This window comes from Polistes fuscatus, unplaced genomic scaffold (genome assembly GCF_010416935.1).
Source record: "Polistes fuscatus isolate 324 unplaced genomic scaffold, CU_Pfus_HIC Scaffold21, whole genome shotgun sequence".
Lineage (NCBI taxonomy): Eukaryota > Metazoa > Arthropoda > Insecta > Hymenoptera > Vespidae > Polistes > Polistes fuscatus.
Genome location: NW_025113098.1, coordinates 2,434,721 through 2,457,370, shown reverse-complemented (window position 1 = coordinate 2,457,370; position 22,650 = coordinate 2,434,721). Strand labels below are relative to the sequence as shown.

General features: G+C 27.4%; 2 protein-coding genes across 2 annotated transcripts; both read left to right on the top strand.

The window, feature by feature from the left end:
* The first annotated feature begins 161 nt into the window (after positions 1–161).
* On the top strand, positions 162–3,807 carry LOC122517859 (stabilizer of axonemal microtubules 1-like). Its single transcript, XM_043636456.1, has 12 exons — positions 162–184; positions 368–419; positions 534–593; positions 1,036–1,080; positions 1,170–1,319; positions 1,428–1,617; positions 1,741–1,895; positions 1,970–2,120; positions 2,290–2,423; positions 2,515–2,704; positions 2,815–3,055; positions 3,444–3,807. Exons 1-12 carry the CDS (start codon positions 162–164, stop codon positions 3,652–3,654), a joined length of 1,602 nt encoding a protein of 533 aa, XP_043492391.1. The 3' UTR covers positions 3,655–3,807.
* A 14,961-nt stretch (positions 3,808–18,768) lies between these two features.
* Positions 18,769–21,844, top strand: LOC122517858 (endocuticle structural glycoprotein SgAbd-8-like). The gene is made up of 4 exons (XM_043636455.1): positions 18,769–18,780; positions 20,262–20,437; positions 20,669–20,930; positions 21,662–21,844. The coding sequence occupies exons 1-4, from the start codon at positions 18,769–18,771 to the stop codon at positions 21,758–21,760; spliced, it is 549 nt and encodes a 182-aa protein (XP_043492390.1). The 3' UTR covers positions 21,761–21,844.
* Positions 21,845–22,650: the final 806 nt, after the last annotated feature.

Below are 22,650 nucleotides of genomic sequence, written 5' to 3'. Positions count from 1 at the left end.
TTTGAAAAGTATATCAAGTATATCATAAACACGGGTCTTTTAAATTCCGTATGTGTAACCTCGCAATAAAAATAAAGGGACAAAATAGCACTACCGTCGAAAGAAGTTATTTCTCTGTTTTTGTTACTTGTTTATTTGTTTAAATCAATAAAACAGAAATAATGGAGATTTGTCCTCCCGAACCGTGAGCCACTAGTAACAAATTAAAAATTATAAGTAAAAAAACGTTTTGTATGACAGATACAATTTTTGTTTTTTATCGATATATACAGATATAACATGTAGAACGTTAACGAAATTGTTTAAAAGAATAATAATAATAATAAAAAAAAAAAAAAAACATAAATATTGTATACTTTTATCACAGACCTAAAGAAACGCGTCCGGTTTCGATCATAGAAGCAAAAAATAAAATTCGGGTGAGTAATAAATCTCTATTAAAAAATAGAAAAAAAAACAAAGTTTAAATCATTCTTAATTTATTCTCGATCTCATCATCGTCATCATTCTAATATGATATAATCTATTCTTAGCTGGATCACGATGAATGCTGCAATTGTTGTTGCTGTTGCATACCACAACCCACTGCATTTGTGAGTACAACTCATATTATCGGTATTAATTAATCGTACAAGATCTTCCTACATTATCATAAATTACAATTACTATATACATATGTTAACATCTTTCTACATTATCATAAATTACTATTACCATATACATATGTTAACATCTTCCTACATTATCATATACAATATACATTAAATTATATAAATTATATAAATAATATTAATATAAATCATAGAAGTGTTTAGATTTTAATTAAACTAATCAAACATTTTTGGGAAAGCATATTGAATTGAATTCTCACGTAATTTAACGAGTTGCACATACATTTCACACTATTTCACATTATTTCACACGTAAAACTCTAGAAAATAATTAGATAAAAAAAAATGAATTTACGAACAAAATCTAGTAATTAATTAAATAAATAAATAAATAAACATATTTAATTATATATATTTATTATAGAAATATGTTCAACCGGAAGTACCGAAACCTTTCCGACCAATTCAAGTAAGTAAAGCAAATACCAAAAAACAAGAAAAAGAAAAACACACACACACACACATATCAGAAAGATAATTAATCATATTTCTACATAGTATTACATGAAATCGGATTTACCAATAGAAGATTCTACAACGTATCGATACTCGTATTGGGATGGGCCACGTCCGATAATTGAACAAATAAAACCCAAAGATTGTTTGACACTCGGTGACGGTCGTATAACCGATGAAACAATTCACAAAGTTAATAATATTTTTCTTTAGTAATTAATTAATTAATAAATAAAAAATAAACATAATTAACTTGAGCATAACAATATTATTCATACAAAAATATTTGATACACGTTAGTTAAGTTATATGGGTAATTGGTGCATAAAAACGGAACCATCTATAACACCATGCGATAAACAATGGCTCGGTAGAGGACCAATGCAAGATGAGACTACACAAAAACACGATTATCAATGGAAATCAATAAAACCATCTGAATCATTCAAAGCAAGAAACAATTTGTATCTTCCTTGTGCTTCCCTTTCCGGTTAGTTTTTAATTAATATTCAAATTCAATGATAGAGGATGATGTTTCTTTCAATCAGGATAATATGTTTTTGTGTAATATTATTTAATTATTTTTTTTCTTGATATTAATATAATATATTAGATGACACGACATATCGGTTAAGTTATTTCCCGGCTAATTGTCATCTACCTACGGAATCTTATATACCTAAAAGAAATTATTGCAAACCTGTAATACCAATGGATGGTTGTACGACATACAAGTTGAGTTATTGGCCAACCGAGACACCAATTAAGGTACTTTCTTTAATTAATAATATATTTTTTTATATTATTGTATTATTTATATATACAATGCATCGATATTACAGAATGATCAACCATGGAGAAAAAAGGGTGAATACCATAGGCCAATAAATCCTATGGAAAATTGTACGACATATAAATTAAGTTATTGGCCGCATTGTGAAAAACGTCGATCACCTTTTACAATACAGGATACAGAAAACATTCTCAATGCAGGTTAAATATTTAAAAAATTTAATTTGTTATATTTAAAAAATAAAACAAAAAGAAATAAAATATTTAATAAACGTCAATCAATAATAATAATATATATAATCATTCATTTTAATAATACAATATAAAATAAAATCAAATAAAATATTTTTGATTATATCCCATAACGCAGATTGTTGCTTCAACGATGACACAATTTATCAATTGAGTTATTTTAATTGCGGAGGTGATAAAAGTGATGCAATTAAACCGCAGGAAAACATTTGTCTATCTCCTTGCCCACTTTCTCACGATACAATACACAAAGTTAGTAATACATCGTGTTAATCATTAATTATACGTGATATATTTATACATACTATAATGAAAAATGAATTATTAACAATTGCAAATGTAGTTGAGTTTCTTAGGAAATTGGTCAGTAACACCGGAAAAATCAATAACACCATGCGACAGACAATTGTTAGGTAAAGGACCTATGCAAGATGAAACAACTCAGAAACATGATTACACGTGGCGTTATTGTACGCCATTGCAAGGAATAAGACCAGAAAATAATCTCACGTGTGCCCCAATTCCATTGGAATGTTAGCATAAATAGAAGATAAAACCTTCTCATTATCGTTTATTCATACCGTAAAAAAAAAAAATTCAAGTTTTAAACTGACATTAGTTTGAACTTTTACTAAATGTCTAGGTTGTACAACGCATAAATTATCATACATACCGAACGATTGTACGACATTATTACGAAACAATTCTTATGCACCGTATCGTCGATATCAACGACCAAATTTACCAATGGAATCAGAAACAACCATGAGTCTGAGTTATCAACCCGTTGAACCAGCCGATCGTGTACCCAAACCTTGGAGCCAAATTCCATCCTATCATACACCTGTTACACCATTGGACGACAATACCACGTATAATTTAAGGTACCTTTCTTATCATTTATATTCAAATTTCTCAAACTTTATATTAATATATTCATTTTGTTTTTTTGTTCTCGATAAAAATTTCTGACTGTTTCTATAAAATAAAAAAAAAAGAAAGAAAATGGTTTTTAATAATTATTCAATATGATACCAAACAAATTCGCGTTTAATGCAATTTAACGAGTAGTATAAATAATATATCGATAAATAATTAATTAATTAATAATTAATTAATATTAATTACGAACAACAAGTTTGAGAAACTTTGATTTATTTTCTATCTTCTGAATTTGTTCTCTCTTTTATCTTCTCTCTGTGTTATTTTATATTCTAATAAATAATCTAATAATTATTAATTCTAATAAATAATAATCTTATAATGTATCAGTTATATACCACCTGGAACTCTAGTACCATTGCCACCGTGTTATACATCTTGTTCTACGTCAAACAATTGTAACAGTAAGTATTTAAATATATATAATTACATTTTTTTTTCTTGTATATTCTTATACGAATTCTTCATTCTTGTTTTTCTTCTTAGTACCACCTTGTCAACCTTGTCAACCATGTCAAGCCTGTCCAGCATCCTGAATTAACATTTTTCTCATCTTGTTCTTGTTAAATTGACAAAAAGAAAGTATAATGACTAATACACAATTGTCAAAGTAATAAGGAAAAAAATAAAATATTAGATTATTAATTATTTCTTCATCTTATTTTTTTCCCAATGCACATTTTTACCCTGTAACTAAAAAACTAAAATTAAATATCTATAAACACACGCACAGACACACAGATAACATACAGTACAATTTAAATATTTAATTCGTTTTTTAAGTATAATTTTAATAATAATTATTTATACAAAATTAAGAATTGAATAAATTTTTAATATTGTATAAGCAAATACGTTAGTGTAATTTTATTTATTAACATTAGATAAATTTAAATGTGTTTCATTTGATTTTATTTTCACAAAATAAAAACAACGTGTGTCAGAAGGACCAAAAAAAATGAAAGTTAATAATAATAATAATTAAACATATTAATAAAATATTAGATTATTAATTATTTCTTTATCTTATTTTTTTCCCAATGCACATTTACACTGTAACTAAAAAACTAAAATTAAATATCTATACACACACACACACACACAGATAACATACAATACATTTTAAATATTTCATTCGTTTTTTAAGTATAATTTTAATAATAATTATTTATACAAAATTAAGAATTGAATAAATTTTTAATATTGTATAAGCAAATACGTTAGTGTAATTTCATTTGTTAACATTAGATAAATTTAAATGTGTTTCATTTGATTTTATTTTCACAAAATAAAAACAACGTGTGTCAGAAGGACCAAAAAAAATGAAAGTTAATAATAATAATAATTAAACATATTAATAAATTTAGATTGAATTTAATACAGCCATTAGCCCGGTAGTACTTGCGTTACATGATTTACAATTAAATTAGTATAAATCGCAAGTAATACCGACCCAGGTCTCACCACTAGGAGGTTGCTGTTTTCGGAGACCCACGGGCTAAGACTCTACTTCTACACATTTAATTTATTTAATTAATTCATTTGATTAATCATTTATTAAAAAGAAATTTCCAAAATTCAACGCGAAAAACGTGCCACAAATTTTCTCATCCTACTTTATTAAATAAGTTGGATGAACAAAATCAGTGAACATCGTTTTAAAAACCGACCTACCTGCCCGAATTACATTCCTATACACGCAAGTTTGTTTTTATTCAACAAACGCAAGTTTTTTTTTATTCAACAAACGCAAGTTTGTTTTTATTCAACAAACGCGTGTTTGTTTTTATTCAACAAACGCGAGTTTGTTTTTATTCGACAAACGCAAGTATTTTTTTATTCAACAAACGCAAGAATGTAAACCGTTTTGATTTACATTCTGATATCATTCGAAACTTACAATCTAACAACACGCAAATTGTTACAATAAAAACGCACGCAATGTTTATGTGCACTTACGTGCATTAAATATTATTTTAATAATAATAAGAATTCGTAATGAGATACTAAAAATATATATTATATTATTGAATTAAAATAATTTAATAAATTTCTGTTACATTACTCATCTTATTATCATACTTAATTATAACCGATTTTATTATCTTATCATTTAATTATAATTCTAAATATACGACTAATCCTCTTCAGATGCTATTAACAATATTGCTACCTGTGAACAGAAACAATCTAAAAAAAAATTTATAGTTAAACAAGAATTTATGAGAGAGAAAATCAGGAACCACCAGTGAAAATTTCCTGATAATAAATGCATAATTGAGGGACTAAACAAATACTAAAAAATTTGTTCACAAACACATACATTCATTCATTCATACACTTAAACAAAAAAACCAACACCACGACTACTACGAGAACACAAAACTAGAAACAATGGAATAGAATCTTGCCAATATCGATGATCCTAAAACAAAAATTAATTTTTATTATTATGTATAATTTATATATAATTTTTATTAATTTATTTTAATATTATTAATGATAGTACATTACAAACCCTGAGATACTATTGTAGCAATTGATTTAAATATCCATTTTTTTGTTGATAAAATCGTATTTTGCAATATTAATCCTTAAAGCTTGAAAAGACAATACTTTCTGTAACAAAAAACTAGATAAAAAAGGGCATGTGTGGAAAAATAAAATTCGATGTAAGATCCGCGAGCAAAACTTTTCAATTTAAATTATTTAATAAATAATGGAATTTCAATAAAACAGAATTTAAATGATTAATAAAAAACGAGCATTATAAAATTCCGAATTCTCGATGCATTAGAAAATGTGTTTTACATTTAAATAGAAGTGAATACGAAAAAATAACATGTTTTTTATTATGCGTGTATTTTTTTTTAATATATTATTATATTAATAAAAAAATGTTTCAATTCAATACAAAATTATCAATTGATTATTACAATTACAAATACGTATAGGAAATTATTCAAGACACGTAATGAAAAAATTAAACAATTGTGAATAATTCACAATATTTATCAAATTAATTAACACCGTTTTCGAAGGAAACAAAAAAATAATTTAAAATATTGCACCATGCGTCGTATTACAATATGCATACGCAATTAAGCATATCCCCATAAAAATCACCATAACGAGATCAAATTTACATTTGATCGATAGATTACATTAATCATTTATTTAATTAATTACGTTTACATTAACACGAAGTATGCAGTTACATCGAGTGTCTGATGTACATATTACATCATTCGTATAAGTACAAGACACTTTTTTATTTCTACTAAACTATAAAAAAAAACACGAAAAATAGTAATACAATTGGACAATTTTCGAAGCACATATTTTAAATGAATATGAATTAAAGTATATCAATGCAATATGAAATCTTAAAAGAAGATAACATTTAAATTCAATATAGGAAAATATTAATTGAACAGTGAAACAATATTGATAATTAATTAATTGCTATTGCTTGCTTTAACAGATTCTAGGCTAATCGAGTCTCATAGATTATTAACCGGAATAATGGGAGTAATTTTTAATTTTAATAAGTGGTGCAACCTTACATAGCAGCTCTGCCCCAAATGTGGCAGGTACTCGTACGTTTTTTATTATTATAAAAAATAAAAAAAATAAAATAGTTGGGTAAGATTATTCCAAGTTAAAATCTACAAGCTTGATCATCCCCAGGTGCATTTACAATCCCGTATACAAGCCTGGGGTCCCTGTTCTCAACTTATTCATAATAATCCACACTCTCTCGAGAGAAAGTGTGGGGCAGCCTTTTAATTCGGTTTATTTGTATATCAAGATTTATGCATTTTTATTCATATCATATAATTTCTTCTATTATAAATCTCTGTGTAAAAAATATTTCAATGATTTTTATATCATCTCTCTTTGGTTTCCTCTCTTAAAAAACTTTTATTTATGTATATATATTTATTAAAAATACTTTCTTTAAATATTTCTTATGCAAAGTTGATATTTATTTGTTAATAATTTTAGAATCAAAATGCACAACCTTGACATAATTTATATGCACTCGCATGTGCTGGCTGTACTTTCGTGTATTTTCATTCGCTTAGCAAGACTTATACGTTTCTAATCAGAATCATTCAAAATAACTTTTCATTTTAATTTGCACTATTTAATTATTATATATATATAGATTATATACAAAATGAAATTTTCTAATTATTATTAGATAAATTTCTTTGGTTAAAAAAAAAATAATACGAAGATTGAAATATTACAAATATTTATTTATTAAATACTTTCATCAGTGCACTCATTCATTCATTTTTGATCATTCTGAATGAGAAATGTATATTCTTACCATATTTTCATCTGCATTTGGCAGGTATGTTCGACTGCATTTAGCAGTTTTGTTCATCTGCGTTTAGCAGATATGTTTGTACTTACTGCGATTTTCGTATGCACTTTTAAAGTGCAGGCAAGCCTTTTAAATTGTTTCATTTATGTACCAAAACTATACATTTTTATTCCAAAAAAATTATTATTCTACTTTTATATATAATAAATAAAAAGATATATATTAAAAAATTGTTTTCATATTACTCATTATTTCTCCTCCATATATCTCTTGTAAAATCTTTCTTTAAATATTTGTGTATAGTAAAAATAGTTTCTCCCACTCTCTCTCTTATGAACTTATTAACTTTTTCACTTGATATTTATTTATAAATAATTTTGGAATGAAAATATATATTCCGGACATATTAATATGCACTTATGAGTGCTGGCAGCCAGCATAATTATATTCATCTGCATTTAGCAGGTATGTTCGATTGCATTTAGCAATTATATTTATCTGCATTTAGCAGGTGTGTTTGTACTTACTGCGATTTTTGGTATGTTCGATTGCATTTAGCAATTATATTTATCTGCATTTAGCAGGTGTGTTTGTATTTACTGCGATTTTCGTATGCACTTTTAAAGTGCAGGCAAGCCTTTTAAATTGTTTCATTTATGTACCAAAACTATACATTTTTATTCCAAAAAAATAATTACTCTACTTTTATATAATAAATAAAAAAATATATTAAAATTGTGTTTTCATACTACTCATTATTTCTCCTCCATACATCTCTTGTAAAAATCTTTCTTCAAATATTTGTGTATAGTAAAAATAGTTTCTCCCACTCTCTCTTATGAACTTATTAACTCTTTCATTTGATATTTATTTATAAATAATTTTGGAATGAAAATGTATATTCCGGACATATTAATATCCACTTATGAGTGCTGACTGCCATTTGTTTTATTTCATTTATTTAGCAAGACATATACGTTTCTAATCAGAATTATTCAAAATACCTTCTCATTAATTTGCACTATTTAAATATAAATCATTTATTGTATGTATAGAGTGTGTGTGTGTGTGAAATGAAATTTACTAATTATTGTTAGATAAATTTCTGTGTTTAAAAAAAAATAATACGAAGATTGAAATATTAAAAATATTTATTTATTAGATACTTTTATCAGTGCATTCATTCATTCATTTTTGATCATTCTGAATGAGAAATGTATATTCTTACTGTATGTTCGTCTGCATTTAGCAGGAATTTCCATCTGCATTAAGCAGGTATGTTTGTACTTACTGCGATTTTCATATGCACTTTTCAGTGCAGTCATGTACTTACTGCGATTTTCATACGCACTTTTTAGTGCAGGCATGTACTTACTGCGATTTTCATATGCACTCTTCAGTGCATTCAATAAGAATGATTCAAATTTTCTTTTTATTAATTTGTTACTATTAAAAAAAAACAAAAAAAATCAACGATCATATATTCAATAAAGAAGAAATGTATAAATAGGATAAAAGACTATGTAAAGCAAAGTGAAAATAAGAGACTGGTAACCATTGAGATGCAATAAAAAATGCATTACATTATATATATTCAATAAATTATTATGTCTTGGAAAAAAATTGAAATATGTTGAATTTAGAAATGAATTGAAATATATTGAAATATTTAAAATATTTAATTATTATATACTTTGATTAATGTGTTTATTAATTCAATTTGAATCATTCTGAATGGTGAAACCTTTATTTTGTGTCCTTATCTGCATTCATGAATGCAGGAATATCCTCTTCTTCCATCGATGTATCCAAATGCACTATTTGTGCATGCTGCAGCAATCCAGGACGTCCACACAATTTAAACGAACGTGACTCTAATTTTATGAAAAATATCTAAGACAAGACTCTAATTTATATACTTCAAAAATGCAATGACTCGACTATTAATTTATTTTAATAAGAAAAATGCAATGAGACACTCTAGTTTTAATCTAATGTAATAAAAAAATTCCAATGACTCGACTTTTAATTTAATTTAATAAGAAAACTGCAATGACTCGACTTTTAATTTAATTTAATAAGAAAATTGCAATGACTCGACTTTTAATATAATCTAAGAAGAAAACTGCAATGACTCGACTTTAATCAAATAGAAAAAATGCAATGACTCTATTAATTAAATAAAAATAGCAAAATCTAGATTCTAGTATTTAAAAGACTCTAATATTTCACGAACGCGAGTGTGGGACATCGTTGGGAGATGGAATGGTCCATCATCTCCATTCAGGAACAACTTATAACTAATACTACTACGAGCATAAGTGACAACGTGATAAAGGGGTAAACAAAGGGATTTTGATATGACCACGAACCATTGATCAAAGGGTTATCAAAGATATCCTTTGAAAAATAACTCGTAGTCGAATAGTTGCCCACTTGATACCACAATTTGTGGGGGCCTCTTCGGCATTTTGCCTCTTCTTTGCTTCGTGCCCTGACCACTGCAATGGAGCATTCCCTACGTGCGACGCAAGAAAAGAATTACGTGTCAAAAAACGCCCTACCGTTTGAAACAAAACATTCACAAAAATTGGCACATTTCAGCGGATTATATCAAAAGAATGAAATCGTCCCTGAGCTAAACCGACCTAATCCCGACCTGTTCTCACCATACGCGACAAGGCTCAAACCCTCGTGTTTAATAAAACTTATTCTATTATACGAGACGCATTTGATATTAAGCTGAAAGAAAATTGGGAAGGAACCAACACAGTTATTAGTAATTTTATTTCCGCAGGTTTTTTTACGCTGGTATTTTTTTTTGTTTTTGTTTGTTTTTATTCTTACTTAACCTAACGAGAGGTAAGAGCTTGCAACGTACAGTATCGATTTATTCTAAATAATATAACCACTGAAATATGACAAAGTTCATAAATGCATCATCCCAAACGCCACTGACGAATCCCAACACGCAAACTCAACTGCGTTCCTACCTGAGTGCGTCTCGATTTTTTCTAATACAAGTTTTATTTACTTACTTATTTGTAAAATAAAATAAAAAAAAAATAAATGTGTAATAAATTGAAAAAATATTTAATTAATTCCGTAAAGTAATTATACTAGCCTGTGGACGATCAATGAACTCGAAAGAATTCAATGATCGTACGCAACTACACAAGCACATTTAATCGAATGCTCCAGCAGATATATTTTTTTCTGAATGATGAACCTATTAAAAACTAGGATTAACACGTTGCACATTAAAGGTGAAAATGTTTCGATAAAAAGAAAAAATTACAACAATTGTAATAATCTCATTTTATTCGAATAAGTGTATGTTATTTCTAACATTAAGAATTATATTACTAAAAATCGCGAGGTGCAAGTGTTAATATACTTAAAAAACTAAGTATCAAAACTAATTCAAAATCCTTTGCTAAGTTCAAAAGATATTGGGTGATCTATCTAATGTTCTCATTGGTTGCAAAGTATTTTTGAACTGTTTGATACAATAATCTTAACTTAAAATGCATAGTATCAGCAAACAAAATGGAGAGAAAAGGAATAATGAAAAGTGTAGAAAATTTGCTGACACTTAGCCGAAAACCCCGGAGGCAGGAATGTCCACCCTGAATGGAAGCAAACCTTTTGCCGTACCCGGTCCTTACCTACTTAAAATTAAAGTTTACACATACACTCAGAAAAGTATGCTACCTGCCTGCCTATCAACCTATATTTAAAAGTGCAAACAGACACACCAACACAATCATTCCACGCTGGATCTGTTACTCACATACCACCAGGGTGCAAAAAGCCTAAACTAGAGAGCATGCCCCGGGGCACCTCCGACACCCTAGTTCAACCACGTTTTCTAAACTTATATTCTAAAAGGTTACGTACCCAATGCTGTAATCGTCTGCCAAGGCTAGTGATTATTGCAATAAAAACTAATGCAAAAATACTGGTACATACTAGTATATATCTGCATACTAATATGATACAAGTATTGTTAAATTTCCACAAATAAATGTGAAAACTCTACTATTCAAAACGATTAGGAAAAAAAAAAGTAAGAACAATTTAATATAAGTATAAAAATACAGGTACATATCATCACACGTGACTGTACAAGTATTTATCTGAATATTTAATGATGCATATAATTAAAAAACTTTCGCGAAACGATGTACAGTACACACTACCTGAAACGCACACACTGGTGTAAAGTACATCGTGCAATCACTAACACAATGACAGCCGCCAAAGGAGGAAAACTTAAAAACTAAAACCCATGCAAACTTTTTCTCACCCATACGTGTAACACCTGGGCTACACGCATAGATGAGAACGAAGAGAGCATAGGGGGGAGAAAAGGGGAATTAGTATATTAGGCTGAAAATCCTGATCTAAAAATACATAATTAACATATACATATATACATGAAAAAACATTTTTATAAAAATTCATCTAAACGGATTAAGGACTCTACAAGTCATTTGGTGAATAATGACTTAAGCAAGTGAATGAAAAAAAAAAAATACCCCATAAGAAACGTTTTATATTATTATATAATACTGTTTCGAGGTAGTGCAGTGTAGAGTGATTCTAACGGTGATTAAAATGGATGTTTATTGCAAACCTCGGACGACTCTTTCATTAAATGGCTGTTCTAATTAAAGAACTGGGTTTTAAACCACCACTTAATTGCCAGAATCCATCCGTTCGCGAATTTGATTTGTCTTCTTGCTCATTTATTGATAATAATATCGAAGTATCGATATATCGAGATAAATCACGATTGAAATACTAATCAAGATTGAAATACTAATCACGATTGAAAAACTAATCAAGATTGAAATATTAATCACAATTGAAAAACTAATCAAGATTGAAAAACTAAGTGCGAAGCAATGCATATAAAACAATTTTTACATGCTTTATTGGCACGAAATCGAGTAAATTAATGCTCGATTTCACCACTTTACTAACACGATTAAATACGTAAAGAGAAAAAAATAAGTACAATAATTAATTGGAGTTTTAATTAAGTGAATTGAAACCGATGAAACAAGAAGACCCTAGCCTAATCTAAATAAATCACATATATAAAAATCACATATATATATTGGGAATCACTCGTGAGCAAAACCAAAGGTTCTACTCACGGTCGCTTATGCTCGTTTCGGACAAAAGACATCTACGAATACAACCAGGAACCCGTGCCGATATTGGAACTTTCATCCTCGGCATGATTGGGTCACTGGAGGAACTTTAAATTTGTTCACTCACTCGTTACCAATTGTTACCATAAAAATAAAATAAAAAATGAAACTGAACAATTGGCAGTAGAAGTTCTGCGATGGCTCCAAAACACTCGTCCCCCTCGCTGTTGGTTGACGATGTCGTGAAGTTGATTTAAATTGGATGAATTGATGTATTGTTGAATCGATGAATTGTTGAATCGATGAATTGTTGAATCGATGAATTGTTGAATCGATGAATTGTTGAATCGATGAATTGTTGAATCGATGTATCGTTGAATCGATGTATCGTTGAATCGTTGAATCGTTGATTTGATGAGTATTCTGTAATTAAAAATAAAAAATAAAATTAATTATGTTTCATATCATTCAAAAGATTTTTCCTGAATGAAAAATATGAATAAAAAGAATCACGATTTTAAAAATGAATGTGTGAGAAGTAATAATTAAGATTAGAAAATAATACTAACCGTTGATTTATCCAGACGAAGCCCCAGATTCGTTGATAAAGATGATCCAGAAGAAATAAAGATGTAAAGTTGATTTAAATTGGATGAATCGATGTATCGTTGAATCGATGTATCGTTGATTTGATGAGCAATCTGTAATTAAAAATAAAAAATAAAATTAATTATGTTTCATATCATTCAAAAGATTTTTCATGAATGAAAGACATGAATAAAAACAATCATGATTTAAAAAATGAATGTGTGAGAAGTAATAATTAAGATTAGAAAATAATACTAACCGTTGATTTATCCAGACGAAGCCCCAGATTCGTTGATAAAGATGATCCAGAAGAAATAAAGATGTTAATTCACACTTTCGACCATGACAATATTTTAATCGAAACGCAAATCCTCTTCCACCGAATTGGTCGAAAGTGTGTTAATGATTCTAATCGCGTACCGAGCAAATTGTTTTTTTTAACAAGAATATTTTAAATAATTCTTGCATTGATTTTAAATATAACGATTGAATTACTTTTAAAGCAATCTATACGATTGCATATAAAAAATGCAACATTTTTTAAAACGAACACAGACTCTAAGATTGCATTGCTCGCAATCGCAACTGAAGCTCTGAAAATCAAAGTTTAGTTAAAGCAAGTCGTAGCGTACTTCTGTTTATTTATTATGTTACTAATTAAAAAATATATTAATCATTTTTTATAATTCAATTATTTAAACTACGTATTCCAAAAATTCTAGAATCGTGCTACTATTTTTTGTATGCTTTAATTATTAATAAAAAATATTATTCAAAAGATGCAACCACAAACTTGTAAGCTACATAAAAAAAATATAAGATAAAATACAAACGAACAAATATCGCGTTGCATTCTATCATTCAAAGAATAAATTTAATCGCGATAGGGTTATTTTTACAGAAGTATGCTAATTGCGTGAATACCTATAATAAAAAATAGATATAGCATTAGTGTAAAACTAAACAAGGTACAATATTTATAAATAATCATTTAAATTAATTAATTAGAATCACGAATATACGTGTCTTGAATTATTTATATGAATTTAATATTAATAAGAAATAAAATGAATTAATATTAATAAAATTTAAACAACAATTGCAACGCGTAATTAAACAATTAATTCAATAAATCATTTCATTTACATTACAATTAATTAACGAAACGAGAAGTTAAAATTTTCTAATGCACCGAACGTCAGCCATTGGCCCGACAGTGCTTACGTTGCACCATACAAATTCTATGGACACCGTAAGCAATATCGGTTACCGGATCTCACCACTGGGAGGTTGCTGCGTCGGAGATCCATGTGGAAATTAAAAATACATTTTTAAAAATAAAAGAAATATACTTGGACGTCTGTACGTAGTTGTATATACCATCATTGATGAGAATGATTTCCATAGAACGATGGTGAACGTCATTCTGATATGATGAAAACAATGGGATGATTGCATACGCCTTTCTGAAACCATAAAAAGAACGAGAGATTATGGTAAAAATTGTTGTGAAACTATAGAAAAATATAAGATCATATAATTCTAATTACAAATCTTCTTACTTAATTACAATAAATTCCCGTCATCGATAATCATTGCATCTACCTGTAAATCAAATGAGATTTGATTAGATTACAAAATTTGATAATGAAATATTATTTAATTACCGAGTAATTAAGTTCTTACGTGGAGCGAAATACGTTGAGACTTGTCTCGACGACATCCGAAAAGTAAATGAGCTATGACGTAGTTCGAGTCACCTCTCCCCTCTATTTTCCTTATAAGGTAATACCGAAATGTTTTTCTATGCGTACTAGACTAGATGAAAGACAACGTGTATACATAGCAGATGCTCGTTACCTCGTTTGACTTTGACCTTCACCTTCCTATGTATTTCTTTATCTCTGCGTACATTCTAACGTTATTGATCATTAGTACAGATAAACATAAGCGTAAACATAAAAAGTAAACGTTATGTACAATACATTCTAACGTATTTGATCATTAGTACAGATAAACATAAACGTAAACATAAAAAATAAACGTTATGTACAATACGTTAAATATGTTATAATAAAATAAACTACAAATAAAAAATACATTATTATGAGAATGTATTGAATACAATGTGAATGTATTAATATGTACCAATAAAAAAATGTGTATTATTCGAGCTTACCGGTATAATAGAAGAAAATTGAGATATGTACATATGTACATATGTACATGTAACGATGAAAAATTATATACGTGTGTAAAACTAATCGATAAATCTAATCGATGCTGTGCTTTTCCAAATTTTCAAATACTTGCCAATCTGTAAATCGTAAAATTGATTAGTAAAAATCAAGTAAATTAAATGAGTCTATATATGTATGTATGTGTATATATGTGTGTATATCTATACTCTCCCTCTCTCTCTCTCTCTCTTTCTTTCTTTCTTTCTTTCTTTCTTTCTTCCTTTATTTCTTTCTCTCTTTCTTTCTTTCTTTCTTTCTCCCTTTATTTCTTTCTCTCTTTCTTTCTTTCTCTCTTTCTTCTTCCCCCTTCTTACATTCTGTCTGTTACACTTTTTTTTTCTTATAAAAGAAAAAAGAAAAACTTATCTCGACGAATATGAAGAATGTAAAAAAGTGAACACAATTATAGGATTAGGTACATCTAAAAATAGAAGAAAAAAATAAGATTGCATTAATGTAATATAAAGAAAATCAAATATACGAGGTTATGTATGTATGTGTACGAACTATTCGCACTGATGCATATACATATATATGTATATATGTATCGTATCTAATGACAATCGAATTTATTACGAAATACGATCTAACGAAGACATAATTATAAAAAATTATTCATTAGAGTATCATTAGAAATGTTAGCATGTATCGGTATCGTGAAATTATATTGAAAAATTTGAAATTATTAAGAAAGAACACCGATGAGATTCGGCGGGAAATCGTGAAAGATACCAAATTTGATTTTCACTAATATCTTTCGAACTTTTTAATATTTCGTTTAGACAACACTCACGTATAAAAAACTAGCTTGTTGCTATCGTTTGATATATAATAGAAGGTTGTACCTTAGAAAATATCTTTCAATTACCTGAGATTAATAAGATGACAAAAATCCGTTGCAAAAAACACACCATTGACAGATTCAACATGGCTGTCACACTCACACAAAGATATAAGTGATCCCCCGCGAATACAACTAGTGACATCTAAACAATGACAGTTTAATTAATTAACATTTTTTCTATCTTTATATTGAAAAATATCGAAAAATATCGAAATATTAAGAATAGGATATAGGAACATAAAAATGATCGAAATATATACTTTATCATCCCAAACAATAAAAATCGATCATTATAAATCGTTATCTATAAAAATAATATCATAAAATAAGAAAATAATTGCATAGAAAAGTGCATCAAATATGCATACACAATAGAATTATTTTCTACGTAAATATTATTTATTCTCGATATCGTCGTAATATTTCGATTATGCACTTCGAAATCATTTGTTTAAAGAATCGAATAGTATATAGAAAAATGATATATATTAGAAAAATAATATTAATTACCTTCAATAATTAATACAACGACGCTTACATGTGATCTTTACCACGGACGAAATGAAAAGAATTCTGATTGGTTGAGCAATTGCAGTCACGTGTTTTTAACGTGGTTTGAAAATATTCAAAAATTCATATATTTTTATAAATAAATAAACATGGTTAATAAGATAATAATCGAATTGTAGAATGATATATCTTATAATATCTAATAATATAAATTAAAAAAGTCATTCGTGAAAAGTATTGTTAATCGATTGGACGAATTTTTATAAATATTTTCTCACTAACAAATTGAAATTGTATTTAACGTTTTATGCACGCACACAAGCTTATCGTCACACGTACAATAACTCGTCTTTCTTCTTGACAACGTTAGTCAAACTCGAAATGATTATTTATTTGAAATAAAACAAAAATCCATTCTATTTTCCTAATATTCAAAAAATAATGAATAGAATAAAGATCCTGCAAGATTTCATTCATAAACGTTAGAATTAAAAAGAAAAGATTACAAATATATATATATATAAAATAAATAATTGAATTGATTCCCATTAATAATTAATAATCTAATCAAGTAAGCAATATATAAAAAGAACAGACATAAATTTCACGTCAACAGTTTCGTATGTGTTGCACGAGTTTGATTCGATTGGTTTATTTTTTCTCTTTCTTCGATATATCGTTTTTACTTCGGTGAAAGCTTGTACGAATTAAATCATCTCTCATGAGTCTATTCGTGAGAATAAGAATAAGAAGAAAAAGAAAAAGAAAAAGAAAAAGAGAGAACAAAAAAATCTATAATAATATGTAAAAATAAAAGTCTTAGGATCCAATATAAAATCGAATTTGTATGCAACGAACAAAATCCAACAAAATCAAAGAAACGCATAAGGAAACACATCTTGTGAAAGTATTTAACGCGTGTGTCTATGCGTTTGCGCAAGAATTAGGGTGTATACGGGTGACAGTGACATATAAAAAGAAAGAGGAAGGAAAGAAACATAAAAAGAAATATAAAAAAAAGGACAACGTTACTTTCTTCACGAAAATGCAAATAAACGTAACGTTAATAGCAAGCTCCGCCCGTGTGTGTGCGCGCACACGCGTTTATATAAATAATATTTCAAGCTATTTGAGAGATATAATCTACGGGGAAACAAACTCATCCCATAGGATTGCGTAATTGCGATTACTTAACATCACGAACTAACCTCGGACTATCATGGAAACGTGGAAAAATGATATATTAATGTTTTCAAATATACAATTAAGAAAAAAATTAGAATTCATTGTTATATTCTAATAAAACTTATTATGGTGTTAATTAGTAATTGTGTGGGATATATAAATTGTAGGATAATTATTTCAAATTTTAGAAGTATTTTCTTGATTACGGTAAGAATGATGAAAGGATATGTAATACAGATGTGTAACGTTATTATCTAAAAGAGATGAAAGTACATATATATATATATATTAGTATACTTTCATGGTAGAATGAGACAGAAATAAAACGTACGAGTTTCGAATGATTTAAAACAGAATAAACTAATACGTTAAAAAATCAGTATCGTAACTATGTCTAAGGTCATCTATGGTAGTATCTTTCAGTGTCTAGCTTCTTCTTCTTCTTCTTCTTCTTCAGGTAACTAGGTTCGATCTCGCAGGAAACGACTCTCCCACATACACACTAATACAAATAGAAATCAAACGTATACCTACGTTAAATACCAATACTTAAACATAAAGCCACATGAAGAGAGAATCCTTTATGGCCGAAGATTCTTTGAGTAGGGGTAAAGTGAGAGTTGGTATAAAAGGGGATTTCTTTACTCTCCCTGGATAGCACTCGATTGTGTTTCCACCTGAAAGTATCTTCGTTCATTTAAGATTCTTTTTGTGAGAAAACGAATTCTTCATTTTTCTTTTAATTAAAAGTGTTCTTATTATTTCCGATACTTCGATCATTCGCAATAAGATGAAAAGTGTGGTAAGTTTGGATTCGTATTTTTCATTTAATTATTGTTTTCGTAATGTCTTTAAGTCATCGATCATTTTTCTAATATTTTTTTCTATTTTTTATTATCAAATTCTTTTAACGATTAGTATTATTATATCAGTATTATTGTATCATAATTGTGTTAGTTTATATCGTAAGGAAATCTTTTATGTGTTTCCTGTTTTATTTTCTACATATATTTTCAAAGTATAGTTTGCTTATTAAAGATCATAATTCTTATTATTTTATTAAAAGATACTGATCTACAAAAAAAAAAGAAATAAAATAAAACATTTATTATTCGATCATATTATTACCAATATGTTCATTTATATATGTCAAATCAACGTTTATTAATTTCATTCTAATTATATTCCAAGCGATTTGTTAATTAATAATCCTTACAAATAAATACGATAAAATATTTCATCTTCTAGATATATTTTCAAAATATTATTTCCTTAACGAAGAGATCATCATTTTTATTATCCTATTAAAAAATACTAACACATAAAATAAAACATTTATTATACAATTTTATTATTAACAAAATATGTTCATTCTTATTGAAATATTTATTCATTTAATTCTAATTATATTTCAAATGATTGTGTGTGTGTTAAACACATGAATGAATGAATGAATGAATGAATGAATAACGAGATAAGGTAATTCATTCACACAATGTAATAATCAAAATAATAAGAAGAAATATTATTATCGATTGATATGACATTATACGTAATGATTGATTATAAAAATAGAAAAAGAGAAAGAAAAAAAAAAAAGAGAATAATGACGAGTTGAGATGAATAAAAAAAAGAAAGAAAGATGAGATTGAGAGATGGGTCGGGCAGAGTTTTGCGGGTCAGGAGTTAAACGACCCACGTTGGCATTTACTTTTCACTTTCACTCATCGCATCGAGAGCGTCTTGGGAGCTTCGTTGTTTCTGGTCCAGGAATGGGATGATGATCTTTTAACGTAACATCATTTTCTCTCTCTCTCTCTCTCTCACTTTATCTCAATCATTTTAATTCAATCATTTTTTTTCTCATCTCATAAAATGGATTATTCAAAACATATTACATAATAATTCTAATTATTAATACTAATATTTTTACATAAAGAGTATACTAAATTGAATAAATAATATTATATGAAAAAATATCATTTATCTCTGAATTTAAAAATAAATTGAATAATTCTATTAAATTTTGATGTGATATTCGTATAATAAATGATTTCAATTAGTTTTGAATTATTATATAATAATTCTAATTTAAATACTAATATTTTTAATAATTAATAAGAATATTTTCACATAAAGAGTATACTAAATTGAATAAATAATATTATATGAAAAAATATCATTTCTCTTTGAATTTAAAAATAAATTGAATAATTATATTAAATTTTTACGTGATATTCGTATAATAAATGATTTCAATTATTAAATATATTTTGTTTATAGATATTAGCCATGATATTGGGCTTGGCAATAGCCCAAGAACAAAATTATCGTAACAATTATCAAGAAGATGAACGACAAAATGCTGCTACGGATAGTAGACGTGGTTCGACGACGACACCGATTCCTATTTTACATTGGAACAAACAACAGGAACACGATGGAACTTATAAAACTAGGTATGAAATATTATATCATTAAGATTATCAACGTTCACAAATAATATTCACTTTTTTTGACCTTTATCCGTGTGACAAATAAAATGATTTATTTAAAAAAAAAGAAAACAAATTCAGAAGTAAAAAATAGAATAAAAAGGTATTCAAGTAAGGTTCAGGTATTCGTGAACAATCAGTAATAACAGGTTGCACTCCATTTAAATGGTTTTTACGATGGATATTCGTTCGTAGTTACGAAACCGGGAATAATATCATTGCCGAGGAGAGTGGTTACATCAAAACGGTAGGCGAAGGTGCGGAACAAGGTGAGGCATTGGTACAACAGGGCAGTTATTCTTACATGAGTCCTGAGGGCCAGTTGATCACCATTCATTATACCGCGGACGAGACAGGCTTTCACGCGTCCGGTGATCATATTCCCACGCCACCACCAGTAAGCGAAGAAATTCAGAAAGGCCTCGACCTCATCTTTGCAGGCATTCGACAACAAGAGGTAATTACGTACATTTATACTTACATACACTTACATACACTTACATACCTATATACCATATATATATATATGTGTGTATGCTATCTACAAACTTTTTCCTTTTTATTGTTCATCATTTATATTTAATACTGTGTAATACTTTTTCCTTTTTCTATCGTTCACCATTTATATATTAATATAAATTTAATATATAAATATGTTTATACCTAATGCTACCTTATACCTTTTCCTTTTTATTTATTCACCATTTATATATATATGTAATAATAATATATTAATATTAATGTAGTATAGATATATTTTATCTTATATATATATTAGGTTTTGGTAACAAAAAAATCTATTATTTTTACATTTAAATAAACGTAAAAAGTAATGGATTAATTTTTTCCAAACCTAATACATATAATTATATATTAATATAAATGTAATATAAATATATTTATAGTAACTGTATTTTATCTTATATATATATATATATATATATATATATATATGTATAAGTGATGTTCTTCATTCAATAGATTGTTTCTTACACGCAACATCCTTCTTCCAATCCTTTTTCTTTACAATCCAACGTTCTGGAAGAACAAACTCTTGCGAAAACATCTTCGACGTTTCTTTTCCATTCCAATATCTCGATCTTTCTAATCAACAGATAGTCCAACACGCAACGCAACATTTTGAATATTAAATTGACCGATAAATTCGTGGTAATTTTGTTTGTCTAGGAAGCAGATGCAAGAGAAGCTGCCTCGAAGAATCAACAACTGCCACAGAGTCAACAAATCGATAGGAGGGACGATTACGATAAAAAGTTCCGACAATGAGGATGAAAATGATTAATATTCTTTTGTAACGTTCAATAATCAATTTTCATTCGTAATCACCAATCAAGAGACACCAACACTTTTTGTTTAGTTTCTAGTGTATTATACTATATATAAATACCATGGCATATTTTCTAAGAAATAGCAATTAAGTTCGTAGATCACGTATTAAAATACCTGTCCCTGTTTCATCTATAATAATCGATAATACATTCGATAATTACGTAGATTTCTAATCGAATACGAATTATTATTGTTCCTTCAATTATAATTATCCTTTCCTATTCTTCCACATTTTTTAACACTTAAACCTACTTCATCTATACATATATATATATATTCCTATCTTGAATAAAAAAAAATATATATATAATATAATATATACATTTTAATTTATCTATTTAATTTTAATCAATTGAATAATAATGAACGAAATATGTTTAATTTATTTATAAAAATGTATAAATATATATATCACGTAATTTTTTTTTATAAATTATTGAAGACAGTCTGATAGGTTCAGTGTTTTAAAAAATATATATATACATGTATATAATATATACATATTTTAATTTTAATCAATTGAATAATAATGAACGAAATATGTTTAATTTATTTATAAAAATGTATAAATATATATATCACGTAATTTTTTTTTTTTTTTATAAATTATAGAAGATAGACTCATAGGTTCAGTGTTTTAAAAAAAAATATGTGACACACATAAGACAGATTTGAAATTCCTAAAAGCACACAATCCTTACGTTTTAATATTTCTTATAATCATTTATTATATTTAACATAACACATAACGATCCAAACGATTTCTATTATTAACGGGATAAAAGTGAAGAAATGATTTATTTAAAAAATTGATTACATCATTTCTT

Bases quoted from the DNA above. Each gene is read 5' to 3' on its own strand.
- LOC122517859 (XM_043636456.1), top strand. From the start codon at position 162: ATGGAGATTTGTCCTCCCGAACC. The intron at 2,424-2,514 runs GTTAGTAATACA...TTGCAAATGTAG, and splicing joins CTCACGATACAATACACAAA to TTGAGTTTCTTAGGAAATTG. The intron at 2,705-2,814 runs GTTAGCATAAAT...CTAAATGTCTAG, and splicing joins TGCCCCAATTCCATTGGAAT to GTTGTACAACGCATAAATTA.
- LOC122517858 (XM_043636455.1), top strand. The intron at 20,438-20,668 runs GTATGAAATATT...ATTCGTTCGTAG, and splicing joins GATGGAACTTATAAAACTAG to TTACGAAACCGGGAATAATA. The intron at 20,931-21,661 runs GTAATTACGTAC...TTGTTTGTCTAG, and splicing joins CAGGCATTCGACAACAAGAG to GAAGCAGATGCAAGAGAAGC.